Source organism: Natrix helvetica, assembly GCF_964273705.1.
Source record: "Natrix helvetica genome assembly, chromosome: 3".
NCBI classification, from domain to species: domain Eukaryota; kingdom Metazoa; phylum Chordata; class Lepidosauria; order Squamata; family Natricidae; genus Natrix; species Natrix helvetica.
The window spans coordinates 153,697,366-153,723,145 of record NC_138549.1 but is presented as its reverse complement, the minus strand read 5'-3'; the positions used below and the strand labels follow the sequence as shown (position 1 = coordinate 153,723,145).

The 25,780-nt window shown below is 39.2% G+C and overlaps 1 protein-coding gene across 4 annotated transcripts in view; it reads left to right on the top strand.

The window, feature by feature from the left end:
- PREX1 (phosphatidylinositol-3,4,5-trisphosphate dependent Rac exchange factor 1) overlaps nt 1-25,780 on the top strand; it is a 258,200-nt gene that overhangs the window by 101,443 nt on the left and 130,977 nt on the right. For all 4 annotated transcript variants that reach the window (XM_081947018.1, XM_081947019.1, XM_081947020.1 and 1 more), the window contains exon 2: nt 20,713-20,784. In XM_081947018.1, the coding sequence (XP_081803144.1) occupies nt 20,713-20,784 (72 nt within the window). The remainder of the gene's footprint in view (nt 1-20,712; nt 20,785-25,780) is intronic.

Genomic DNA, 25,780 nt, shown 5'->3' with positions numbered 1-25,780 from the left:
TTTGCTTTGTTTTCCTACCAGAGAAAGGACGTGGTGGCTCAGTGGCTAAGACGCTGAGCTTGTTGATCAGAAAGGTCAGTAGTTCAGCGGTTCGAATCCCTAGCCCCGGTAACGGAGTGAGCTCCCGTTACTTGTCCCAGCTTCTGCCATCTTAGCAGTTCAAAACCAGGTAAAAATGCAAGTAGAAAAATAAGGACCATCTTTGGTGGGAAGGTAACAGCGTTCAGTGGGCCTTTGGCATTTAGTCATGCCGGCCACATGACCATGGAGACGTCTTCGGACAGCGCTGGCTCTTCGGCTTTGAAATGGAGATGAGCAACGCCCTCTAAATCAGGAACAACTAGCACATATGTGTGAGGGGAACCTTTACCTTTACCTACCAGAGAGAAGGAAAATGGAAATCAGAGATACCCGGTTTCCTTTGCATAGGCTAGGAGAATCAAAAACAAAAATTCTGCTGAATGGATTTACTGCAGGATGGGCTCCAGCACGAGTCTGAAAGTTCAGCAGACTAAACCTCTGGTCCCCGTGGCTTCCCAGCCTGGATCCAGCAACATCATTCCGAGACGCGTATATTTTGCCTTCATTTGTAAAACATCTACTGCTGGCATGAAGTGTTGAATGGCCGATGAGTGGCTGGATTGTTTGTATAGTATGAGCAGAGTTTGTGGTTTAATTCACATACATCATGGGTAAAGTAGCACTTAAAGATACTTACTTTTAAGGATTGTAAGGTATATTGTGAAATTATAGGATGAATGGTAGCCCAATTATTCTTCTCTTTTTTCTTCCGTTTTAGAGAATTGGGTTGTCAAAACAACTAAAGTATGTGTGCTAAATCTGAAATAGCTTCTAATTTAAACATGTGTACTGAAATTTGCCAAAATTGTTGCCAGGGTGCAAAACACACTTCAGCCACAAAAAGTGATTGGAAAGCCAGTTCTGATCTGCAATTTTGAGTTCTTTAATCAGTAGAAAAAAGCAGATATGTAGTAAACTCCCTGCATTATAACCTATTGTGCTTTTGACACCCAATGGAACAAACATTTGGTAGCTAGAACGTTATTTTGTAGCAGTTGTGCAAATAGCCATAAAAGTTTCCAGTTCGGTTGTGGAATCCATACAGAACGAATCTACATTGCACACCAGTCTTTGACTTCACACATTCGTGTGGGCTTTTTCTAAACTACTAAATTTGAATGTAATTCAGCATGTAAATTGAGTGAATAAATAAGTACATATTCCTTCTCTGCGTGTCTTAAGAATGCCTAATAGGGAGCATTTAGTATCTGAGAAATAATTAGAACTTCAGTACTCTAATTAGAATTAAAGCATCTTAATTTCCCAGTAATTACTTTGTTTTTTTAGAAATAAATTTGTGCAATGGAGATTTAAAGGAGCAGATCAGACTTAAGCATAGACATTGGTGATGTTTGAAATCAGGTTTTGATGGATTAAAAAAATAGAAAACCATAAAGCACTACATCTTTTGCTCAATATTTTATATGTACTGCATTTTATAAGTATAAAATACTGTATAAGGCAGAGTTGGTGAACCTTTCCGGCACCGAGTGGCCAAACCGGAACATGCGTGCATGTGCTTGCACTAGAAACCCAAAGACCAGCTTGCTGGTGTGTGCATGCCTGTTTTTTTTTTGGGCCATTTGGGCTTTTTTCAGGCCCTTTTCTGGGCCGCTTTCAGGCCATTTTTCAGGATAAAAACAGCCCCAAAAATAGCCTAAAAAAGGCCCAGAAAACTGCCTGGGTTTTGGCTGTTTTTAGGCCGTTTTCCAGCGCCCTGGCACCTCTGAAGACCAGCTGGTACCATAAACCAGAAGAGCAGCTGGCGATGGTGTGCATTCCCACAAAGAGAGCTCTGTGTGCCACCTATGGCACGTGTGCCGTAGGTTCCACATCATGGGTATAAGGTATTAATCCTGCTCACTTACAGGTAGCCCTTGACTTATACCCGGTCGCTTAGCAGCCATTCGAAGTCACGACAGACCCTCCTCCCCCAAATGTGCTTATGACCTGTATTGAAAGTTACAATGGCTGGACCCACTCTGCAGTCACTTGAATGCATTTTGGATGCTCAGCACTTGTCATCATTTATGGCTGTTTACACTATCCCACAGTCACATAACTACAATTTATGGCATTTCTACTGGAAACTGGTGTTTACTTCTGATTTCTTGCAAAAAGAATCTATTGCAGATAATGAGTTCCCTTAATGGCCGTCACGTTTGCTTAATTAATACCACATTCGCTTTATGACTGCTGTGTTCACTTAACAACTGGTCTAAAAAGTGTAAAATTGGGTTGGTTACGTGGGTGCCTCAACATACTACTGCAGGAAGTAAAATCCATCTGGTTCAGTTCCAATCCAGGAGCGAGGGGCACTGGAAATAAAATGGAGGCTGATTGGAAAGAAGGAACCTGTTTATTGATGAGCAGAATCAGCATGTGGTTCTGGGACAGCTGACAAATTAGCTTGATGAGTGCAAGGATTTTTATACAGTTTCTGAAATGCTGCAGGGGCTGGGCAATGTAGTGAGTCTGGTGTCTTGTGCTGTTCTAATGGTGGTGTCTTAATCTTATTATGTCCTAAAGGTCATGCCCTGTTCTTAGAATTTGGGTGGAGGGGAATGTAAATTTTAATCCCATAGCTGGAGGTGAAGGTGTTTTGTTTGTCTTTCTTAATGAGCTCAAATATCCACCATCTGCTGGAGGCTATTAAGAAAGACTGGAGCTGCTTTCTGCCTTTAAGAACATGGTTCTCCATTTTTCCTTTGGGGAAATGCAATATTGTGCCTCTTTTAGTATTTCCCAACATTCTCATTCTCTAGGGTGGGGCTGGGGAGGTGTTGCGTGATTACTTCTTACAATACCGTCATGACATGATCAAAATCCCAGGCTCCCATACAGTCATAATTCAAGGACTATGCATACTCCTTGTCTGTGTCTCCTTCATTTTTCATTAACATTTTCTTTTCTTACAGATTAGCCAATGCACCATGTAGTAAATATATTAATTATCTGCTTCACAGTTTGGCAGCATTCTTAGAATAAGGATTGAAAAGTAATGGTTAAAAAAATGTACTACTCAAAATTAACAAATGTAGTCCTGTCTTTACCAGCAACTGAACAAATAATGAAACAAGCCATGCAACTAAATTAGCATAATCTATTTGGCAAATTAGCAGAGATAATGCTTCACCCTACTGTCCTCTATTAAAAGAGTTTCTGACTTGACATCTAGAAATATTGAACTACAATCACTGCTGTTTCCCTTCATGTCAGGCACCCGAAGTCATTTTAGCCAGGAATTATGAAAATTGCAACGCAGATGCAACCCCTCTAGAGCATGCAAAGTAAGGAAATACTAGGCAAAATATACGTGATGGTATGTATGCTACTGTTACTGTCCAGGCCTGTTATGAGATGGCAGGCTTCACCTGGCCATTTATAGAAAGACAGGTACTTAAAGAACTCTCAGCTGCATTATATGACATAAGTAAGTTTCAAGAATTCACACATTCTACACCACGGGTGTCAAACTCGCTACATCATGTTGCAGTCACATGATATATTGTGACTTTTCCCCCCCTTCGCAGAAGTGGGGTGGGTGTGGCCTGTAAATGACGCATCTGGCCTGAGGGCCGCCAGTTTGACATTTCTGTTCTACACCTAAAGAGGATTGATGACTTCTGCCATTAGTCGTTTCTGGTCCTCCAGAAACGACTCTGGTACCATTCGTTGCTCACTGACAGAATATATATTGCATTTGTATGACATCCATTCTAATACCAATCCAACATAGCTTCTTTAGCATTGCATTAAAGACATTTGCACCCAGCTTGATAGTAAGGGGGAAAAGAGCAATCTTTTGTTTGTTTTTGTTTACTTTTATTTATTTGCCAGTTTAGTTTAAAAATTAAATGGGCTTCTTCCCCCTTCCCAGCAACCATTTTTTAAAAAATAGTTGCTCCCTGCTCTGTAGCTTTCCTCTTGCACATTTTCTTAACTGACAAATATCTCTTTATTGTAACAGGAACCCAAGAAAAAAGATAAAGATCTTGGCTAGTCTTAACGAAGTACCTATTACAATATAGATTATTTTTTTTTACTAAGGATTTTAGGGAAGGCTCTGCTCCTATTCCTTCCAGCTGCCACTTCCTGGTAAAAAAGCATGCTAAAACTAATCCAGTAGAAAATCAAAGTTATTTAAGAGTACAGAGGAAACAGGAAATGAGCTGATAAGCATACAAGGATGGTCTTGCAGTTATGACTTATGTCTGCAAAATAAAAAAAATGAGAAGGATAACACCTAGACTATTTCTGGCTCCAAGTCTTATCTATAATGATCTTCCAGGCTTTCCTTCAATAGCATAGGTTAAAACGGTTCCAGCAATTTTTATCGTTAGATCAAAGTGTTAGAGATTGGAGCACAATTTGCAGAACTTGATAGACTTGAAGCCAGGGTCAGTTCTAGATGGCTTATTTAATAGCCTATTTTGAAGTTTCCAAATAGTCTTCTCATAGGGAATTTTACATGATTGTAACCTATTATAACAACATAAAATATTGTTACGGTATGTGATTTATAGTACTGTAGTATGTTCTATATCTCTTATACTTTTTAAAAAAATAGTGAAACAGATGTTTATTATGTGCAAGGAATCTTCTAAAATATTTACAGCAGGGTGTCCAACCTTGGCAATTTTAAGTCTTGTGGACTTCAACTCCCAGAATTCCCCAGTCAGCTATTCTGGGAATTGGAAGTCCATAAATCTTAAAGTTGCCAAGATTGAACACCCGTGATTTAGAGCATTGAGGATTTTGGAGGTCATTCTTTGCCTCACATGCATATATGATCACATGACCTGAAGACACTGCAACTATCAGAAGTGTGAGTCAGTTGCCAAGCATTTGAATTTTGATCACATGACTATGAGGATGCCACAGTCGTAAGGAGCCTTGAAAGAATTCTAGAAGCTCTGTGTGTTAACCCTGTGTTGTTTAAAGAGGTTTAAAGAGGAAATAACAGTCATACAAGGGAGAAATCATTGCGCCTGTACAGTGGGACCTTGGGTCCTGAACAGCCCAGACCACGAACAATTCAAGTGCCGTCACAAAAATCTGCTAAATGTTTCACTCAATGCTACTTTCTCTTCTATTTCAAGATTATAATAACTCAGTACATGGAGACATCCATGCAGCTTTTTTGGCCGCTATATGAATGTGGTTTGCTATTGCTATTGTCTTCCTTCAGGATGTTTATCGACTTTCCTGTCTAGTCTACATCTTTAGTATTCCCTAGGGTTTTCCATCCAAATGCTGACCAGGCATGACCCTTCTTAGCTTCCAAGCTCAGAAAAAGCTGGCCAGCTCAAATACTTGGGAGAAAAAAGTGCTAGTTAGTCAATCAGCAATAATTTTTTTATTAGATTGAATGATTCATCAATTGATGAATTTATTATTATTGATGAATACTCCACTGACACAGACTCAGAACATGGTAGATGGCTTGAATCCAAAGTTGTCCATTAAGAATCTGTTCCAGTTAGTATCTCAAAGCTGACTTTCAAGGATTTCCAAGAAGGGCAATGGATGTACCACAAATTTTTGGCAATTTCAGAGTGTTGCTTTCATTCCATTCAGGAATATTTTCCCTCTTTCCATTTCAAATAAAAGCCCTGTTTTATGTGAACTCTCTGGCACTCAGTTGAGCTTGCAGCTGCGATGAAGGTGCTCGCAAAGGCTAAATTCAATCCAGCATGCAAATTAGGAATTGAAGTGTTAAATCAGATATTTGCCTTGGCCTGGGTGTTCTGATGGGAACTCTGAGGTTGGTCGGAGGTTCTGGAGTTTATCTGAGGTTGAGAGGCGGCGAGAATGTCCTTTGAGTAGCATCTGAAGGAAGTAGTGAAGTCCCACATTGAGCAATAATTATATTGCTTGGGTCATCAACGTCAAAGGATAACCTTTGTGCTTTACCTGGGATATACATTTTAGTTTTCAAAAATGGATGAGAAAGTGGAACGAGAAAATGGAAACTCAAACTAAATGGTTTGAGTAAACAACTCAGTACATTAACATCTGGGTCTCTGTGTAGTTACAAGGCATTTTGCATTCTTTTTGCTGAATTTGGAAACTCATATTTTTTTCCTAAAATTCATCTGGCACAAAGTTCAGTTTACAGAGACCTAAAAGTGATGCTCATATAGCTCAGAAACAAGGAGGTCTGTTTGGAAAAGTAGAACATATTCATATACCTTTTGAAATGCTATGTTAAGTATACTTTTCATCTTTGGTGCTGATTAGAATTTTGGAAGAATTGCAAAAGCCTGTTTGAATCCCTGGTGTTCTTGAAACATTTCTGGAATTCAGGCAGTATAATCCTCAACTCAGTTGCCTGGGGAAGGAAACACAAATGTAGCTTCTTGAAGAGGATTATTGAGCAGGGTGTCTAACTTCGGCAACTTGTGGACTTCAGCTCCCAGAATCCCCAACTAGCTGGGGAATTATGGGAATTGATGTCTACAGGCCTTAAAGTTGCCAAGATTCGACACCACTAGTATAGAGCATGCATGATTTTATGAAATGGAAGGAGTTGATATTCTTTTAAGTAGATGTCACATATATATTTCTCTGCAGCAGAACACCTCTCTAAGAAATGTAGCTTTGTCAGCTCAGCTGTATGATCTTAAATTAGTTGATTAGTACCTTTCAGTCAGCTTGAGCTGCTACCCGAAATTGACAAGTCTTTAATCAGTAACATACTGAAGGTTCTTAAGCAACTCTAGTCCATTCCAGCCATTGCAAAACAGTATTTCTAATGCTGGGACAAATACATGTAGAACTGAGTACTTTTTTGGTTAAGTTAAACAGTTAGTGTATCCCATTTCCACCCCCACCCCCATGTCCTCCTCTGCCTGTTTAGATATCTGGTAAACCATATTTTCACCTCTATTTTTGATGTGTTTATATGCAAGATGGACCAAAAGTCAGCCCCCTGGGCAAGTCGCAATATGTTCTATTAATTTTTTTCCAGAGAAAATGTTCCATGCTCATTTATCATATGAGTAAGGAAGTGTTTAGGAGAAAAAGGCAACCCATTCAAACCTTTTATTTAATTTATAAAATAAATTGTCTGGGAGTTGTGACTATTGGTACACTCTGTATTCAGTTTCCTAATTATAGCTAAATGTGGCAACATTGTATTTTTAAAAAAAAATAGATTCTAGTCATTTTTTAATGTTATAAATGAAAAATTAATTTTAGAACACATTATTTCAGAAGAAACATAAGGTGCATATTGCTGAATATTTACCAATCTAATGGAAATGCTTTAGATTACAGATTAATAGAGTTGGAAAAAACCTTGTAGGTCAACTAGTCCAACTCCGCTGCCCAAACAGGACATTCTCCTAGGCGCTGCTTGGAGTGTCCAAGCATGGGTTAACTTCAGCTTGCTGCCCAAGGACTGAGTTTAAATCTTTAGCGTAGCCATGCCTCCAGCTCCCTTTGGAGGTCAGTTTGAAAAACTCAGTCGCCCTAAAGGATGCATTTGAGATTTCCAGTCCTTGGATAGCAAGCTGGATTTCTCCCAATTAGTTTAGTGTAGCCTTTTTTAATCTCTTCCACAGTTGTAGCCTTAGATAGACCTAGGTTTTTTGTTTTTTCCCATTGCAAGAAGTTTATTCGTCTAAATAGCCTTCCTCACGCGCTGATCAGGCTGCTGGAGCGTTTCCAGCCTCCCGCGGTTCCACACAGTTCTGGCAGCGCTGGGAGGTTGGTCAGCGGCTGCTGGCGAGCTTGGGGCCAGGTAGGGAAGTCAGGTGCCCCTGCGAGCCATCGCGAGGCCCCTCTTAGCTCCGGAGGCTCTACTGAGCACTCTGGATCATGGCCGGCAGCCCGGAGTTGCTCCAAACTTGCGGTGGCCATTTTGGAAGAGAAAAAAAACGTTTGCTTTAAATCTAAGCCGTATTTTTCTCCTTTCCTGTGCTGCAGCATGGTCACTTAGCAGATTGCCGTTGGGAGGGGTGTTGGTCAAGTGGCCTTGCTCTGGGTCTCCAGGCAAGCCGCCCTCTCCCCTGAAGACCTTGATTGGCGGCTACAGGGACTTTGGCTTTCCTGGCCATTCCCTGTCCTGATATTACCAGTGCAGATCTGTGAGCACCTTAAGAGCTTCCTCTTGGCGCCATTTTGTTGCTGCCTCACCTGCTGGAGCCGTTGCCTCAGGAGTTCATCACAACTTGGGACTCCATTTCTCCAAGCAACCTTCTCTGGATAATGAAGTTTGGGGGCTGGAAGTTCCACCATGACCAGCAAAAGTGTGGAGAAGGTTACAGAGCAGGCAGGGCATACCATCAGTAAGCGCAGCAGGCCCAATCCTGCAGCCAAGGGTGTTAGTGCAGCGTGCCCCACTAAAGGCAAACAGCCCAAAGCTAGCAAGGTGTCCAAGGCAGAAGAGAGTCTGGCTGAGAGGTGTCAGAGAGCTCTAGAAAACCAATTTCATTTATTTTTAAAACAATTTTTATTTGTTTTTGAACAAGGACAAACAAACATAAAAATTAAAAAAGCCATCTTCCATTACAAATTGGAGAAAGTATGTCAGCTGGTTACAATATTTCCATGCAACTCTTCCATAGTCGCCACCTGCTTTTCATATCAAATTGCATATTTTAAATTCACCTATATTCATGTATATCACAATTATTATATCTCAACCTTAATTTGACTATACTTGTTTTAACGTCCTTTTATATATAATATTCAAAATCTAGAATAGGATTATATGATAACATTGCATTAAATCATCCTAAAATCATCCAATCACAATACATCTTTATAACATGTTGTAGATCAGTGGGTCTCAACCTTCCTAATGCCGCGACCCTTTAATACAGTTCCTCATGTTGTGGTGACCCCCAACCATAATATTATTTTATGTTTTCCATATTTTTTCAAAAATATGTGTTTTCCGATGGTCTTAGGTGACCCCTGTGAAAGGGTTGTTTGACCCCCAAAGGGGTCCCGACCCACAGGTTGAGAACCACTGTTCTAGATAAAGCTTTTAAACCTCCTCTCATAATCTCCATTTGTTGTTTATATAAAATTTCATATTATCAAACTAGTATATCTATATGTATTGTTATCATTATTAATCAACTATAGCTATTGTTGCTTCATTTTATACATACTACTAGTAAACTAAATTTAGCTTAATTTTTATTATACATTTTCATTGCATCAACCTGTATCCCTCCAGCAATAGCACGGTCTTATATCTCTTGCCATTTGTAGCATTAATGTTCTGGTTAATTTCTTAATAAATCATGTATCTTTTATAGTGTGGTGACCAAAACTGGATGCAGTACTCTAGGTGTGGTCTTACTAAGGCTTTATAAAATGGTATTAGTACCTTACTTGATCTTGATTATATCCCTCTCTTAATGCAATTTAGGATTGCATTGGCTTTTTTGGCTGCCACTGCACATTTTACATACTGAAAAGCTATGTGTAAGGGAGATGGCTATGCATCTTTTTTCTCCTAGATTCCCCCCTCTCCCGCCACCAGTATGGAACAGAACAGTGGCTTCTGTGTTATTCATAACCCATCATCATATGAGTTGCAGCTATATCTACTGTACTCGTATGTAAATTGGCTGTTATGATTCAAGTATCACAAAAAAAAAAAAAAAATGTCACCCGAATCCTTATTTCTGCGCACACTGCATAAACCTTGCATAAAACCAATTCCAAGCTGGCACCAGTGAATCACAAAGGATGTGAAATGACAAAGGGACATCGGGTCAAGACCTCAAAGCTGGTGACCAAGAGAGGTTCCTAGAATGAAGCCAAATCTAAGGGGGGGGGGGGAATACTGAAGCGGGTAAATTCTTCATTAGCATTTGATTGTAATGTACACTAGCAGCTTTCTTTCCTCTCCAACTTCCCCTTTATGTTTTAAAAAAGAATGGCTTGATTCTTTTCTTTGACCCAGAGGAAGCTGGCATTTGAGGCTGCATGTGATAGGATTGCATTTTTGTAAAAACAGGCATTCTAAGAAGAAATGGAGGCTGGGACATGGCTTTCCTTTCCTTTCACAAAGGCAATGCAGGGTATAAAGAAGATGTCATACGAAAGAAGGATCGCAGTTCTACAGTTAACCACCTCTAGTTGGTCTTGGACAATTGGAAGCTACCTACATTTTATTCTAGAATAATACAAAGTTTGTTGCAGCAGTGCTCTTGACTTGCAAACACAAAGCGCATAAACATGTGATTGTGAGTACAAACATTTACATACATGTTCAGAACAGGAACTATTTCCATGTATAGAAGCCTATAATTTTTATTGCTTTTCCACTTAAAATAAATGGCTCATTTTTTTTAAGCATTCAGATACTTAATAGATCAAGTGGTTGCCAATGACTGCCAATTGAAGTAGAAGAATTCACAGCAGAAAGATCACTTGCATGCATTTGGATTTCCACTGAGTGAAGTATAATAATTGCACATTATCCTGTGACGGGAAAGACTTTTCTCCGCTTGAGCCTCTGCAGAGGCACTATCAGCAAAAACAGACAATGCTGGTGTAAATGAAACAGTGATCTGGCTCAATAGAAAGCAATTCTGTATTACTATAATCAGGGGTGAAATCAACTTACCTTTGCTACCGGTTTGGTAGCAATGTGAGTGTGCGGACCTTCTATGCATGCATAGAGTGTCAAAACTGAATGAGCCTGCTAGCAAGCGTGCCTGCAAAGGTAAGTATCATTGAAAATACCGGTTCGCCTGAACTGGTAGCATTTTTTTTTACTACCGGTTTGAGCGAACCGGTAGCATTTCACCCCTGACTATAATACATGCATATTGGAACTTCATCATTTCATTCCAGGATTTGCAAGTTAGTATTAGATGGAAGAGAGGCTGCAGATGGATTTATGTGCTGTTTGGACTGACCTTTATGGAATAACCCGGATGCCTTAAGTTTCTCATTAAAGTTAAGGATGTCAGTAATAGCTGGTAAATTTTAGCATGCTTTTCATGTGTGCAATATGTACACGTGCATTGATATTAGCTATATTTCATTATCCCATATATGGCATGCCTCCAAATCCCAACAAACAATACTGTCGTGGGAGAAGGTTCTTTCTTTCTTTCCTGACTGTGATGTTCTAGAGGCAATTTTTGACCTGTGTAAGAAGTAAAACACAGAACGATGTTGTCCTGGGTCTGATCCAGCAGGATAGTTTTTTTATACTCTTGGTTCTTATCGTTGTTTGGTTTTATTTGAAAGGAAAAAAATAATGAACAGTAGCAATAGCAATGGCGCTTAGAATTATATACTACTCTACAGTGTTTAACAGTCCTCTCTAAGCGGTTTACAGAGCCAGCATTTTGTCCCCAACCATCTGGGTCCTCATTTTACCCACCTCAGAAGGATGGAGGGCTGAGTCAACCTTCAGCCTGGTGAGATTCGAACTGCCAAATTGCAGTCAGCCAGCAGTCAGCAGAGGTAGCCTGCTGTACTGCACTCTAACCACTCTACCACCGTGGCTCACTAGGGGTAACATTTGACGTTTTTTCGGTGTGATATTTTAAACTGCGTGTGGCAGAACCTAGCCAAATTTTAACTAAATTTGAGAAGCTAAGTGAGTTCAGACCTGGTTATGATATAGGTGAGGGATCATCAAAAAACAAACAAACCTAGAGATATGAGGTAGACTGACAAGTTGGAAAAAAACTCCTCGAAAATGGCAGTGGCAAAATTCCCATATTATTTCCAAGAAAAATGACCTAGACATACCTACACAGAGAACTGGAATCAGCTTCAACTTGAGGTAGCCCTTATTTTTTTTAATTCCTATTGTGGCACACTTTTGAGACACTTTTTCCACAATTCGTTGCTCATTTCCTGTGCTGGTAGAAAGGCCTTCCAAAGGCCTTCCAAAGAGCCTTTCTTTCTTCTAAAAGCAAGAAAGAGCTAGCTTTTAGAGCAATATCGTAAACAGGAAAGAAGGAAAAGAAAACATTTGCGTTCCATTTCCTCTCATAAAATTCCTTAGGTTATTTAGGTGGGGGTTATCAGGTTATTTCCCTCCCCCCAAGAAGATTTATTCATAATTTATAGATCATTTAAGAGAGTTTATTTCCAAATCCTGAGGATTAGAGATAATCTTTCTAATCGATCTCTAGGGCAGCTAGGATGATTCAAAACCACACTGTACAAATTGAAATAGACCAAAGTCCTGGGAAGTCTAGCAGCATCATGTTTCCTTCAGTGAACAATTGGATGCTCTGGGAAGCCCAGGAGCAGGACACGAGGTCAGGACTATTCCCCTTCTTCTTGTATTCCCCATGAACTGCTACTGAGCAGCACATAGCATCCAGTTGTGAGTGTTCAACTATTATGATAAATAATGAGTTAAATATCTAGATATAATACACATGTAAGATGCTGTTTTTGAAAGATATTTGTTGTTACGTGCAAAGTCGTGTCCAACTCATCATGACACCATGGACAACGTTTCTCCAGGCATTCCTGTCCTCTACCATCTCCCGGAGTCCATTTAAGTTCATGCTGACTGCTTCAGTGGTTCCATCCACCACCTCATTCTCTGTTGCCCCCTTCTTCTTTTGCCCTCAATCTTTCCCAGCATTAGGCTCTTCTCCAGTGAGTCCTTCCTTCTCATTAGGTGGCCAACGTATTTGAGTTTCATCTTCAGGATCTGGCCTTCTAAAGAGCAGTCAGGGTTTATCTCCTCTAGGACTGACCGGTTTGATCACCTTGCAGTCCAAGAGACTCACAGGAGTCTTCTCCAGCACCATAGTTCAAAGGCCTCAATTCTTTGGCGCTCAGCCTTTCTTATAGTCCAACTTTCACAGCCATACATTGCAACTGGGAAAACCAGTGTGAAATCTGTAGTGCTCCCTTAAAAAGCCCAGGTGCTGGGAAAATATTTCTTCACTGAAGTCTTACGATCATTGGCTCTGTCAGGAATATGTTTGAAATTTAATTTGATTACTTTAATGTAATTTAATTTAATTTGTAAGCCACCCATCTTTCAATGATTATGGGCAAAGTCCATCTTCCAAATTTTATTCATTGTGCAGTGCTTGTCCTGGGAAGAGCTTGTGCAAGCCATTCTGGGCCAGTTGTTCCGATAGAAGTATCCATAAGAAGGTTTCAGAGCAGTTGTTATTAGCTTTTGAGTAGTGGCTTTGCAACTTTGTTGAAAGATCTGCCTCTCTAATTCCTCTTAGAGAGGAGCTTGACATGAGGACCAGACTAACAAGTGCGTTCAGGCTTAGCTTGGCCTATAGCAATAGCAATAGTGTTTAGACTTATACACCGCTTCACAGTACTTTACAGTCACCTCTAAGCAGATTATACTGCAACCTACCCCTTGGGCATTGTGGCTAAAACACAGTACACAAAGAACATTGTGACTTAACCTGATGGATTAAGTCATTGTTGGAAGTAGATGGGAACTCATGGGTGGCTGGGAATGGAAAGGAGGAATGACTGGAATATTGAATAGAGCAATCCATACTAATCCACGTGTTTTCTTGCACACCCTTCTTGAATCCACCTATTTAAACATCTTTGAGGATTAGTACACCCAGTTTTAATGAATGGATTTAGAAGGGGGTTTGGATATCTACTGCGGGTATCTGATAGGCCGATTCCTCCACAGGAAAGTCTAATGCAGTTTGGATCCAATGAAACTCCTCCAGGTTGCTTGACCACAGCATATAATTTCACTGTCATGAGGGATTTACTGATGTTATAAACAGTAAAGACTGGTCCAGTTGCTGGCAAGGGCTGGAGAACATGAACTCTTGGAAACAGCAGGAGCCATCTGCACTTGTCAGTCTCTGGCTTTAAATCTGCCCTTGCTAAGAACTCATTGTTTGATCTTAGCAACCTCTTTCGATTCCTTCTGTGGACGTTAAGAGCCATTACTGGTTTGAGTAGAGATCTGCCCTCAGTTAAGTGTCAGCAAATCCCGCTGGCTTCAGTGCCACTTTTGAACAGGGGTTTCTGGTTAGAGTATTTGAGCATTTTGTAAGAGCAAAGTGGAGAAAAATTCCTTTGTAGTTCATGTGAACTGGCAGTGTGCCGGAGGGAAGTTCCAAAACATAGCAGGGTTCTTTTGTATGTTTATATCTGATGAAGAGAAGGTGCTTTTTTTTTTTGTAGTGAGTATGTAAACACTGGATTTAAGAAGTGAGTAGATTATCAATATGACTGCACTGAAGTATTCCCATTACTGACAGCTTTTTCAAATGGAAGGACAATACAGGTAGTCCTCAACTCATATTTGGCTCATATTTATGATGGTTGCAGTGTCCCGGGGTTATGTGGATCACCATTTGTGACCTTCTGACAAGCAAAGCCAATGGGGAACCAGATTCGTTTAACAACTGTATTGCTAACTTAACACCTGCAGTGATTCACTTAACAACTGTGGCAAGAAAGGTCTTAAAAAGGGGCAAAACCCACTTTAGAAATGTCTCAGCAATAGAAATTTTGGACTCAATTGTGTCGATGACTCCCTGCACACCTTATTTGAGAGGGCAGTTATGTGCAGATTTAACATTGCATCAAAGCTGAATATCTGAAACAAACAGAAACATTTATTTTGCATCATTGAAACAAACTTATCTGACTGAGCGTGATAGCTAATTTGACATATGAAGGGTGCCATATAGATCTATAGAATGTCTCACTTTTAAAAAAATATTAAATTTATCTTATTCCATTTCTACAGTTACTCACTGTATGGAATTCCCCCCCCCCAAAAAAAAAAATCCATATAGTGCATGACATTTCACATAAAAGTTAAGGAAATGCCAATTATGAAAGTTCACATAAGAATGCACGTCCCATCTCTGGTGTGGAAAATTGTTTTCCAAATGCTTTGAATTTCTTCCAATTTCACAACCTATTTTTTTACACACGTACAAATGCTCCTTGCAATTTACAGAAAGGCCTGTGGAGCTATTTTATATTTTCTGTTAATAACTTGAACAGACAAGGATGTCTTCTATAGTTAATTATCAGGAGTGACAAGAAGATAGTTGTACAACAATTCATACCAGTTTTAAATAGAAAAGCAGTTTGCCTATTGTGCTAATAGATTATAGAAAACACTATTCAAAATGTTGCCTGCTGCCTGCTTATCTTGTAGCAATCTAGCATTGAAGCTCAAGAAGATAACCACATCATGGGAGGCAACTGGGTCATATTTCAACTCAGCTTTCACTATCTTTCATTCCTCGTCATCCATTTCGTCTTCAAAATGGGGGATAAATTGCCTTACCTTAAACATAAAGTTTAGAGATTTGGGTATCTAACTAAAACAACAAGCTCAAGTATTGGAAAGTTCTTTTTAAATTTTTCTTCCTGGTGACTTAAGAAGCTTCAATGTGAGATTGTTCAGTTGTAGCCATGGTTCATTCATAGAAATTTATAGAGGTCGAGAAATGTCATTTCTGTTTAGAACCCGTTTCTATTTCTCTAATTCTGCTTTTGACAGGAACTCAGTGAAGAAAGAAAAACTATATTATATCTGTGAAATGTCTTTGCTTGACAGGTCAGATTTATCTACCTAACTAGTTCCCTGTTTGATTTATATGCTGCCCTTTTTTGATCAAAGTGAACACCCAAAGCACTTTAAAACCACATCTAAATATAAATATAAAGTAGGAAAAACAAAAAAATTAATACTTTGTTCTTGGGATTTTTCTTTCGTTTTTTTTTTAAGTTAAAGATTAAATTTTAGTTGAATTATTTGAATTAAAAATATTTCTGCCTGACCCATACTTATTTTGTTGAAATAGGGAACAAGAACAGCTCTAGTTATTATTTTTTTGCTATTGCTGAATTTCATCTTTCCTTTTTTTATATCTTTAGAAAACCAGATGATTTCTGTGCTTTATAAGGCTTAAGCTCTGGTCTATGTTTCTTGGTCTTGAAAATTAGATATCATGCAAGTTATACTTGATTCGGGTTTTTAAAAGTTGTGCAACAGAGAATTGTGTATCTCTTCTTAAAGATTTGTCTAAATGATCTAAAACATTTTACACTTTATGAAGATGTGTGACAAAGCTACCTTCTATTATATTGGAAAGCTGGCAATTATGTCAAGCAAGTTGGAAAGAATAAGTAAATATTAGGTACATGTGGATTACAGTAGCCAGTAGAGTTTGAAAGAAAACAAGCACTCCATTGACTGCTATAAATCTTGTATATAAAACTTATACAATATTGTTGATTTTGCAACTGGACTGTGCATGCTCAAGAAGATAAAAATATTTAATTGGGTTAGGAACGGGCTTTCATTGAGAACATCAGAGAAAAAATAAATATATACTTTGATTGTCAACAGACCACCGATTTTAACATTTAAGTTCAATAAAAATCATTTGGCATCATGATTTCACTAGTGCTAGGGATGAAGATTTTAGATAAGCATCCATTATGCTGTAATATCTTTCTGCACTGAGTGTGTGCAGGGAAGAGGCATTAGGCAAGTTGAGGTGCAGCAGGTAGTGGTCAAAATCCTTATTAATATTTTGACAGAAAGTTAACATAAGGCAGTTTGCATTAAAAATAATTAAGCACAATTGAATGACACCTGCTTCTACTCCTTCAAAAACCTGACATTATTTTAGAGTAGGGTAGTTCTAAGGTAAAGGTTCCCCTTGTACATATGTGCTAATCGTTCCCAACTCTAGAGGGCAGTGCTCATCTCCGTTTCAAAGCCAAAGAGCCAGCACTGTCCGAAGAAGTCTCTGTGGTCATGTGGCCGGCATGATTAAATACTGAAGGCTCACGGAATACTGTTACCTTCCCACCAAAGGTGGTCCCTATTTTTCTACTTGCATTTTTACATGCTTTCAAACTGCTAGGTTGGCAGAAGCTGGGACAAATAATGGGAGCTCACTCCATTACGTGGTGGTAGGGATTCAAACCGCCGACCTGCCAAACTTTGTGAACGACCAGGTCAGTATCTTAGTCACTGAGCCACCACATCCCTTTAGGGTAGATCTACTTCACTCTAAATTCTCATTGAGGCACTGTGGTGGTTCTCATTTTTACTTGCATCCCATTGTAATTATCTGAAAGCCTGCTATTGAATGACTTACTGCTTCAATTGTTCTCCCAAAAACCTCAGCTTATCTTGCCTATAACCCTGGTATTTCCTGGTTGCCCTCCATCCAAGTATTAACCCAGTCCAGTCCTGCTTAGATTTCTGAGATCAGCTAGGTTTGGCCAGGTCCAGCTCATTGGTAGAAAAGTTTAAATGTTACAGTGGTAAATCTGCTATAACCAATTTGTATATTATAGGCAAAGTACTATTCACCCTCTCCTTAAAAGAAGTTTGTGCATTATAGGCAAGGAAATAGCTTTTGTTTTATTATAATACTTTTAATAAATTATACATCTCATAAATCACAGCAGAGAGACTATAGCTGTTGGGAGATTATTGGACTTTAAATCTTAATCAATAGGGCTGTGGGCTGATGATATATAATACACTAGCAGTAATTAATAATGCATAGGAGAACAAGAAGCAACACACATCCCTTACTGCAGAATATCACAGAGGACAATTCATGTAGTTGTGACAAATTCTGGTACTTTGTTAGCAATTGTGACTGTGAGTAATAAATGTTCAATTAGCTGGAATTATCCACAGCTTATCCTGAATTAAAAAGACCTCTGCTTAGTTTTCTAAATATAGTAGCAGCTAGTCTTTTGCTCTAAATAGCAGTTGTTTTCCGCATTCTATATTACTGAGAGTCTTGAAAATTGAATCCCATTTGCCATTAGTAAAAAAGGATTGATGAGAGTAAAATATATTTTTGGCATCAGTTGATACTTTCCCTGTGTCTCTTCCTCATTCCCTTGAATTTCTCCAATTGTATTTGAAAAAATGAACATTATTGGTATGCCAATTCACGTTCTCTCTCTCTCTCCTTCTCTCCCTCTTGCTCTTCCTGTCCCTCCCTCCCTCCCTCCCTCCCTCAAATCTGGGGCGCATGAAGAAAATTAGATGACCATTCAAATTTAGGATGGCACTGAAAAAAGTGACTTATGACTATTTTACACAGTTATAACTATTGCACCATCCCCATAGTTACAAACCTAACACCTGCAGGGATTCACTTAACAACTTTGGCAAGAAAGTTCGTAAAATGGAGCAGAGCAGACATTGTGTCATACAGGTAGTCCTCGACTTGTGACCACAATTGACTCCAAAATTTCTGTTGTTAAGTGAGACATTTGTTAAGTGAGTCTTGCATATTTTATGACCTTTCTTGCCATCGTTGTTAAGTGAATCACTGCAGTTGATTAGTTAGTAACCTGGTCGTTAAGTGAATCTGGGTTTCCCATTGACTGCTTGTCAGGAGCTTGTAAAAGGAGATCACATGACAAAGCAATAGTCATAAATATGAACCAATTGTCAAGCATCTGAATTTTGATCACATGATCATGGGGATGCTGGGAAAAACAGTCATAACTTACATTTTTCAGTGCCGTTGTTACTAAATGAACTGTTGTAAGTTGAGAACTAGCTTTAATTCTATGTTGTGGTACTTAAGGGTCTTTATCCCAAGATCAGTTGAGCAAACACAGATCCTGACAGTACAAGTATTTCCAGTTACTAATATATCCTACTAGGCGTTTGATCAACTAGATCACGGGTATCAAACTTGCGGTGTCACATTGCTGTCATGTGACGTATCGCAACGTTTCCCCCTTTGTGGAGCTGGGGAGGGCATGGCCTGCAGGCTGCCAGTTTGACACCCCTGAACTAGATCATAAGGGAAATGATGCAGGACTGGGATGGATCTGGAGCTAATTCAGCAATTCTTTTAATATCTCACACTGTATTGTGCACTGGGCAGACTCCACCTCAAATGAGACTCTATGTTTTAGGGAAACATGACTAGATAAACTGGAAGAGGTACAATGAAAGTTAGTGGTGATGGTCAGAGATACAAGAGTTTTTTTTTATTCCCCTTGCTTTTATGTAAGATAATATAAGTGGAGCATATGCACCTGGGTATTCTTAAGATAGTATTGTTTGGGACGTTACGTTTTATTTTCCAAGAGAGCAGGACAGTAATAATAATTTTAAGTTTCATGAAAACAAATTCCAGTTAAAATACCTCTTAAAAACTGTGGAGGTCAATTAATACTGTAAGAAACGATCATCTTTTCCTTGGATGTGCTCAAGTAGAGGCACAGCAGCCAGGGATGGTATAATTTGGATTCCTAAAAAGGATTGGACTAAAAAACCCTGTCAGCTTTCCCAGGTAGATCAGTTAGGAAACATGACCAGATAAGTTCATTCTACTTTATTATAAGGCTGTATCAACTGACTCTTGCAAGTCTCCCTCAATCTCCTTTAGAGCCTGAGAACTTGCTGTGTGGAGGTTGTCCCTTCTGAGTCTCTTTCTCTGCCTATTATGCAGCTGCGGGCTTTGCCCTCTCTTATCTGACCATTACCTAGGCAGCATTTCTTTGACTCCTCTCTCAAGGTCTTTCTCACATACTATTCCAGGCCTTTTCCAATTCTGTAATTCTATGTTGACGTGTGGTTGAAACAAAGATGCAACTGAAAATTGGGGATGGTGGTGGTTAGGGAGACTACATTATAGAACCATGATGGTGAACCTATGGCCATCTCTCCGGGCATGTGAGCCATCACCCATTGCTCTTCTGGGTTCCATCTGGTCTTCATGCTTGCTGGAGCTCCGGAAACCGGAGGAGCCGTTGCCCGTTGCCCTTGTGTGCGCTGGGAAGACGATCTTCTGGTTTCTGGTGAGTGCATGTGTACCAGCTGGTCTTCTTGTGCCAGAAACCAGAAGACCAGGTGACTGATGCGCATGCCCACACAGAAAACTGAAAAATCATCTTCCTGGGGCACACCAGCCGGCTTCTCTTCCGGTTTCCAGCATGTGCATGCGCCCCGGCCAGCTGGTCTTTGCGCACGCATGTTTGTCAGAAACTGAAAGACCAGATGGCTGGTGCACATGCGTGTGCCGGAAACGGGAAGATCATTTTTCCGGCGCACACGTGTGCACTGGGCGGCTGCTCTTCTGGTTTCCAGCACATGTGTGTGGGCGCACGTACGCTCCCGTTTTGGTGAAAAGGTTCACTTTTATAGGACTTCATAAACACATATGCTATATGTTGGTTTCAAAGTGTTCTTATTTTCTCCACTCTATTTGGTTGAGTTCTACCCTTTCCTATCTCCCCCTAACTCGATACAGATATTTTTTGCTTGATGAAATCCAGACATTGCACCTCCTTAATCAATGCAGAACAGCCACCTTTTTATAGGACTAAAGGGAACTTCTGAGGGGCTAAGCAAACAGTAGTTTCCTTTGGTGTGCCAGTGGTGCCAATTGTCTAAGCATAATTAAGTACCCCAAGTGCTTCTGAAGGAAGCTGCTTGTTGTCAGACAAGCTGCAAACAACTTGAAAGAGGTGCTTTTATCAAGATGCATGGAGTCCCAATACCAATATGTTACAACTGATGATTACAAGTATGTAAAATTAGCTCCCCTTTGTCCCAGATTTGTATCTCATGGCTCATGCTGTGAAATCCAGACGAAAGAATAAAATGAAATTAAAGAAGGATCAGCTTGAAAATAATTATCTTTTTTTATTTCCCTGCAGGCCTTTCTGCATCGAATTAGACAAAATGCGGTGGATAAAGCTGAGAAATATATAACAGAGGAAAATATCAAGGTAATGCTTCCAAAACATTTTTGAGTTAAGATTGAGATAATGTGAAGCTCAACTATAATTCTGTTAATGGCAATGCTTGGATTGCCACATTACTTTAAATGAACAGAAACTATATACAAGATTCGTTAGGTAGAAAACAGCAGGGAGTATCTTTTCTTTTCTTCTATATGTTTAATTGAAAACTCCAATAATATTGTGTCCTACAAAGAATGAAGACATGAATGTGGCGGCCACAGGCAGATAATAAAACTCAGGTCCAACTTCAGTCCCTAAATATTGTTTCTTTTAAAACCAACGGAAGGTCTAGTTGGATAAATACTATATGGTTTTTACTTACAATCTCCTTTCCTTTCAATTCCTTGTTCAATTCAAAGGCAAAGCACTGTATTTCTGACTTGGAAAATTAGATGCTTCTATTTTCCCTCCTTGCTAAATTCCTTCATTTCTTGTAGAAAGCAATCATGCATGTCATTGACTTTTCTTCCAAGGCCAGTTAGTCCTCAAGCTACTCTGTTGTCCTCAGCAAACAAACAAGCAAACAAACAATACAAAAATTGATAGCAAAGTTTTTGTGGCTTTTAAATGCTGCAGATAAAAAGTTGGTGGTGTCACTGTTGTTGTTACTGCAATTAATTTATTGCCTGTCAATGTTTTAAATATATCTGTCTTACAATCAAATTCTGCATTTAAATTAATTTGCTTTTCTCACCTGATTAAGTATGTTTATGCCTGAAGTTTCTTTGGGCTTTTCTTCAGATGCACAATCATATTTCTGTTTTATTTCTCTTTGCTGAATTTCCTAAGGAGATTTTAAAAAGACAATTTAGAAAGAAAGATCTACATACATACATACATACATACATACATACATACATACATACATACATACAGACAGACAGACAGACAGACAGACAGACAGACAGACAGACAGACAGACAGACAGACAGACAGACAGACAGACAGACAGACAGACAGACAGACAGACATACATACATACATACATACATACATACATACATACATACATTCAGGTAGTCCTCGCTTAACAACCATTCATCCAGTGTGTGTTTGAAGTTATTACAGTGTTGAACAAATGGCACTTACAACTGGTTTTTAAAGTTACTGCTGTTGCAGCAGCCCCATGATAAGGTGATCAAAATCCAGGTGTTTGGCAAACTCATCCACATTTATACCCAGGCGGGCTTAATTTATACCCAATGGGTCTATCTATCTCTGCTCTTTTTGTTGACCCCTCTAAGTGCAACCCTGCACTCTTGCCACCTGCACTTTGCCATCCCTCCTGCTCTGTCTCCCTGCCCTACATCCCCACTGCCCTACACTCTACTGCCCTGAAGCACCCGTATTGATCCTGCCACTTTGATCCCTGCCCTGTACTCCACTTCCCCTGCCATCCGGTGCTCTGGCCTTCACTACTCTTTCCCATCCCTGCTGCTCTACCGTTCTTCCTCTGCCGCCCTCACTGGCCTCATCACCATCTCTTCTTCCCTCCACGCTCACCTCCCCTTGAGCTCACCCCACTGATCTGTCTCCTTGTTATTTCTGCCCTTTGGGCTCTTCTGAACCCAGTAAGCTTCATTGATTTCAGTGGGATTTATTTCTAGTGAATAAATAAAACTTCAGGGCTAAGGCCTTCTGCAGTGGAGGTGCAGCCCTTTATCATATACGTAGCTGGCCTTTCTTCAGTTTTGAAATGGTTCCAGCAATATATTTTATTTGGCTTACTCTAATTAGCAATGCCTTATCAGATTATATTAGCTACTTTATTTTTGCTCCTTTTAAGCACTTCTGGCTATTATTATTTTTTTACTGATGAATAGTACGTCTTGCTATTTTATAACTGATATTTCGTATTTGCTCAGTTTTATGACTGTAAAATAATTTTTCTTATAATCACAACTAGTTTATTTTTTTATTCTTTAAGTGTATAATTGAAGTTTGAACTATTTGTACCAAATGAAATGACTGGTGGTAGTGGTAGTTTGATGACTTTTAAAGGAAACATATACTCTTTTCTATTTTGTAATTATATTTTTATCCAACCTATGTGCCAAGTAGAAGAGAGAGCATTTCAAATAACCACTAACCTTTTAGCTGGGGACAGATTAACAGAGTTGGAAGGACCTTGTAGATCATCTAGTCAACCCCTGCCCAAGCAGGGGACCATACACCATTTCTGACAAATGGCTGTCCAATGTATTCTTGAAAGCTTCCAGTGATGAAGCTCCTACAACCTCTGAAGGCAAGCTGTTCCATTGGTTGATTGTTCACTGTCAGAATTTCTGCCCTTAGTTCTAGGTTGAATCTCTCCTTGATCAGTTTCCATCCATTATTCCTTATTGGCCTTCAGGTGCCTTGGAAAATAGCTTGACCCCCTTCTCTCTGTGGCAGCCCCTCAAATATTGGAACACTGCTATCATGTCTCCCCTGGTCCTTCTCTTCACTAAACTAGTCATGCCCTTAAAAGGCTTCACAAGTTTTTATATTGAAGGCGTTCAAACGTAGAAAAATTTAATTGCCTAAAATCTTCTGGTTGGTTTTGTGTTTTAAATGCTTGAAACTGGATCTCCTATTCATAGTCCAACCATTATGCTAAAAGTTTTTAGATTTATGGAAGACAGTTCTGGAAATTACTATTATGATAGGTAAATGAAACTTTAGTGCATTAAATCTTTGAATACTTGCCATAGAAAAGATACGTGCCTTTTCAAAATGTTTTATAAATTGGATGTGACCTGTTACAAAATATAGCAACTAGGAGTTGGATGGACGAAGATCATGGGCATCTATTGAGAGGGAAGAACAAAGGAAGGAAATAACAATCAGTGCATGACAACATCACCAATGATGAAACTTACATACTTGATGTCATGTCGAAGTGTAAATACAATAATGCTGGGGTTTGCAGGTTGACATTATTGTTCATGTATTGCCATTTATCGTGTCATGGCATGTCAGGCAAAATGGTGATTCTTCCAAGCTGAATTCTTTATTGTTTCCCAACTATAGAGAAATCTTTCCAGAATGAGTACTCCGCTATCCGCATCCATAATATATGCTGGGAACTATTAGGGATAAACTGTCTTCATCTTCTTTCTTTCACACATGATATCTGAACTGCATTGCCTCTTACCTCTGTGGAATGAAGGCTTTTCCTCCTGGAAATCTACTTTCTCGCTTCTGTACATTCCCTCACATGGAGATTTGCTGCTGCTGCTTTTCTGAATTCTCGAATGCACTTTCAACAAAGCAAAAATTGTACCTCTCTCATTGTCTTTCTTTTCCAAGGCTGGATATACACAAAATGCTTAATCAAGACAGTTGCAATCCTAATAGCTGGATTTGGACAACATGCTTACAGTAAAACACTGGTTGATTCTTTTATGACTTAGTGAGATATTGAACACAGAACGTTTGTTATTTCCATGTATTGTACATTCTCAGCACACAGCAACAAAGAGTTCTTCCTCACTATTTTCCTTGTGATTACATTGATGCTTCCAGATTTCCCATTTGCGACGTTGACTTAAACACTTTAGGTGCCTTTCCAGAAACAGATAACTGTTTATCTTTTGACTCAGGATGCTAATCTAGATCAAGGGTGTCAAATTCACATTGACACCCCTGAGCTAGCGTCACGTGACATATCGGGACTTTCCCCCTTCTTCGCTAAACCGGGTGTGGCCAGCGAGTGATGCATCTGGCCCACGGGCTGGGAGTTTGACAGCCCTATCTAGATGAACCTTTAATTTGATACAGATAGGCCCTTCTATGGTAACTTGATTTCAGTACTGAAATGATGTAGAAGCCTATGGTGTATTCCTTGCCAGAAATTTTAAATTCAGATAACTACTGTGCTACCAGTTTTCTGTTTATAAGTTATAACCGAAAAGGAAACAGCAACAAGAAAAGTTAAGTTTAAGTCTTTGGAACTTTCTGTGTAACCTCTTCAGAATTACTTAGTTTTCTCAAGAAAGGTTTTATCATTTCATTAAAATCATCTTAGTAATAGTTAGCCATTCCTGTCTTTGCCTGCTGACTAATGGAGCACTTTCAGTATGAAGCAAGCAGCACGTACCGAAGGCAGCACATACAGTTGGATAACTGAAGTCTGTCAGATTCCATTAATATAGCTGCCTCTGCTCTGTGGATACTTCAGGCTGAGAAGAGTATTAGAGCTTTAATGTTGAAAGAGATGGTAACAATACCAGTTGGGCAAGATGCTATAAGAAATTCATGATGAAATCAGCTTCTAGTTTAGTATAACATCTGAACTGTGCGATATTGATTTGCATTCTTCTGCCAAATCAGAATTGAAACAGAGATGAAGTTGATTTACAACCAATAATTATGGTATGTATGGTTGTTTAGGATAGCTGGTCTGATAAAACGTAGTTATAATTACCATTCCATCTTAAAGTCTTATATTGAAAATTAGCAATAAATATTCATTGTGTTGCATTGTGGAAAAATGTATTTTGAAATGTTTGTCTAATTTTTTAAACTTCCTGTATGTTCTGTCATATATATACTTAAGACTAGTGGAATTTACAGGTGTGTACGTGTGTGTGTGTGTTTGTGTGTGTGTGTGTGTGTGTGAAATTCAGCAAGATGGTGGATATGTCAACACATGCTTATTCAGAATGGATGGGAATAGGATTCTGATCTACTGCTAACTTGTCTATTACACACACACACACACACACACACACACACACACACATGTCACCACTGCTTAATTTTTTTCTTTTTACTTTTCATTTCAAAACTCTGACAGGTATGTCTTCATTGCAGAGTTAGTGAAAATATTGAGTTATCAAGGACTTAACATTTTGCAATAGAATAATCTTTGTTCAGGCATATGCCAACCATAGTTAATTAAGTTTTATAGTTCTTGCATAGTCTTTACTCCATGTTGTTTTCTAATTTTTCAATTAAATTCTAAATTGTTTTATTATGAAATATTAAACAATGTAAA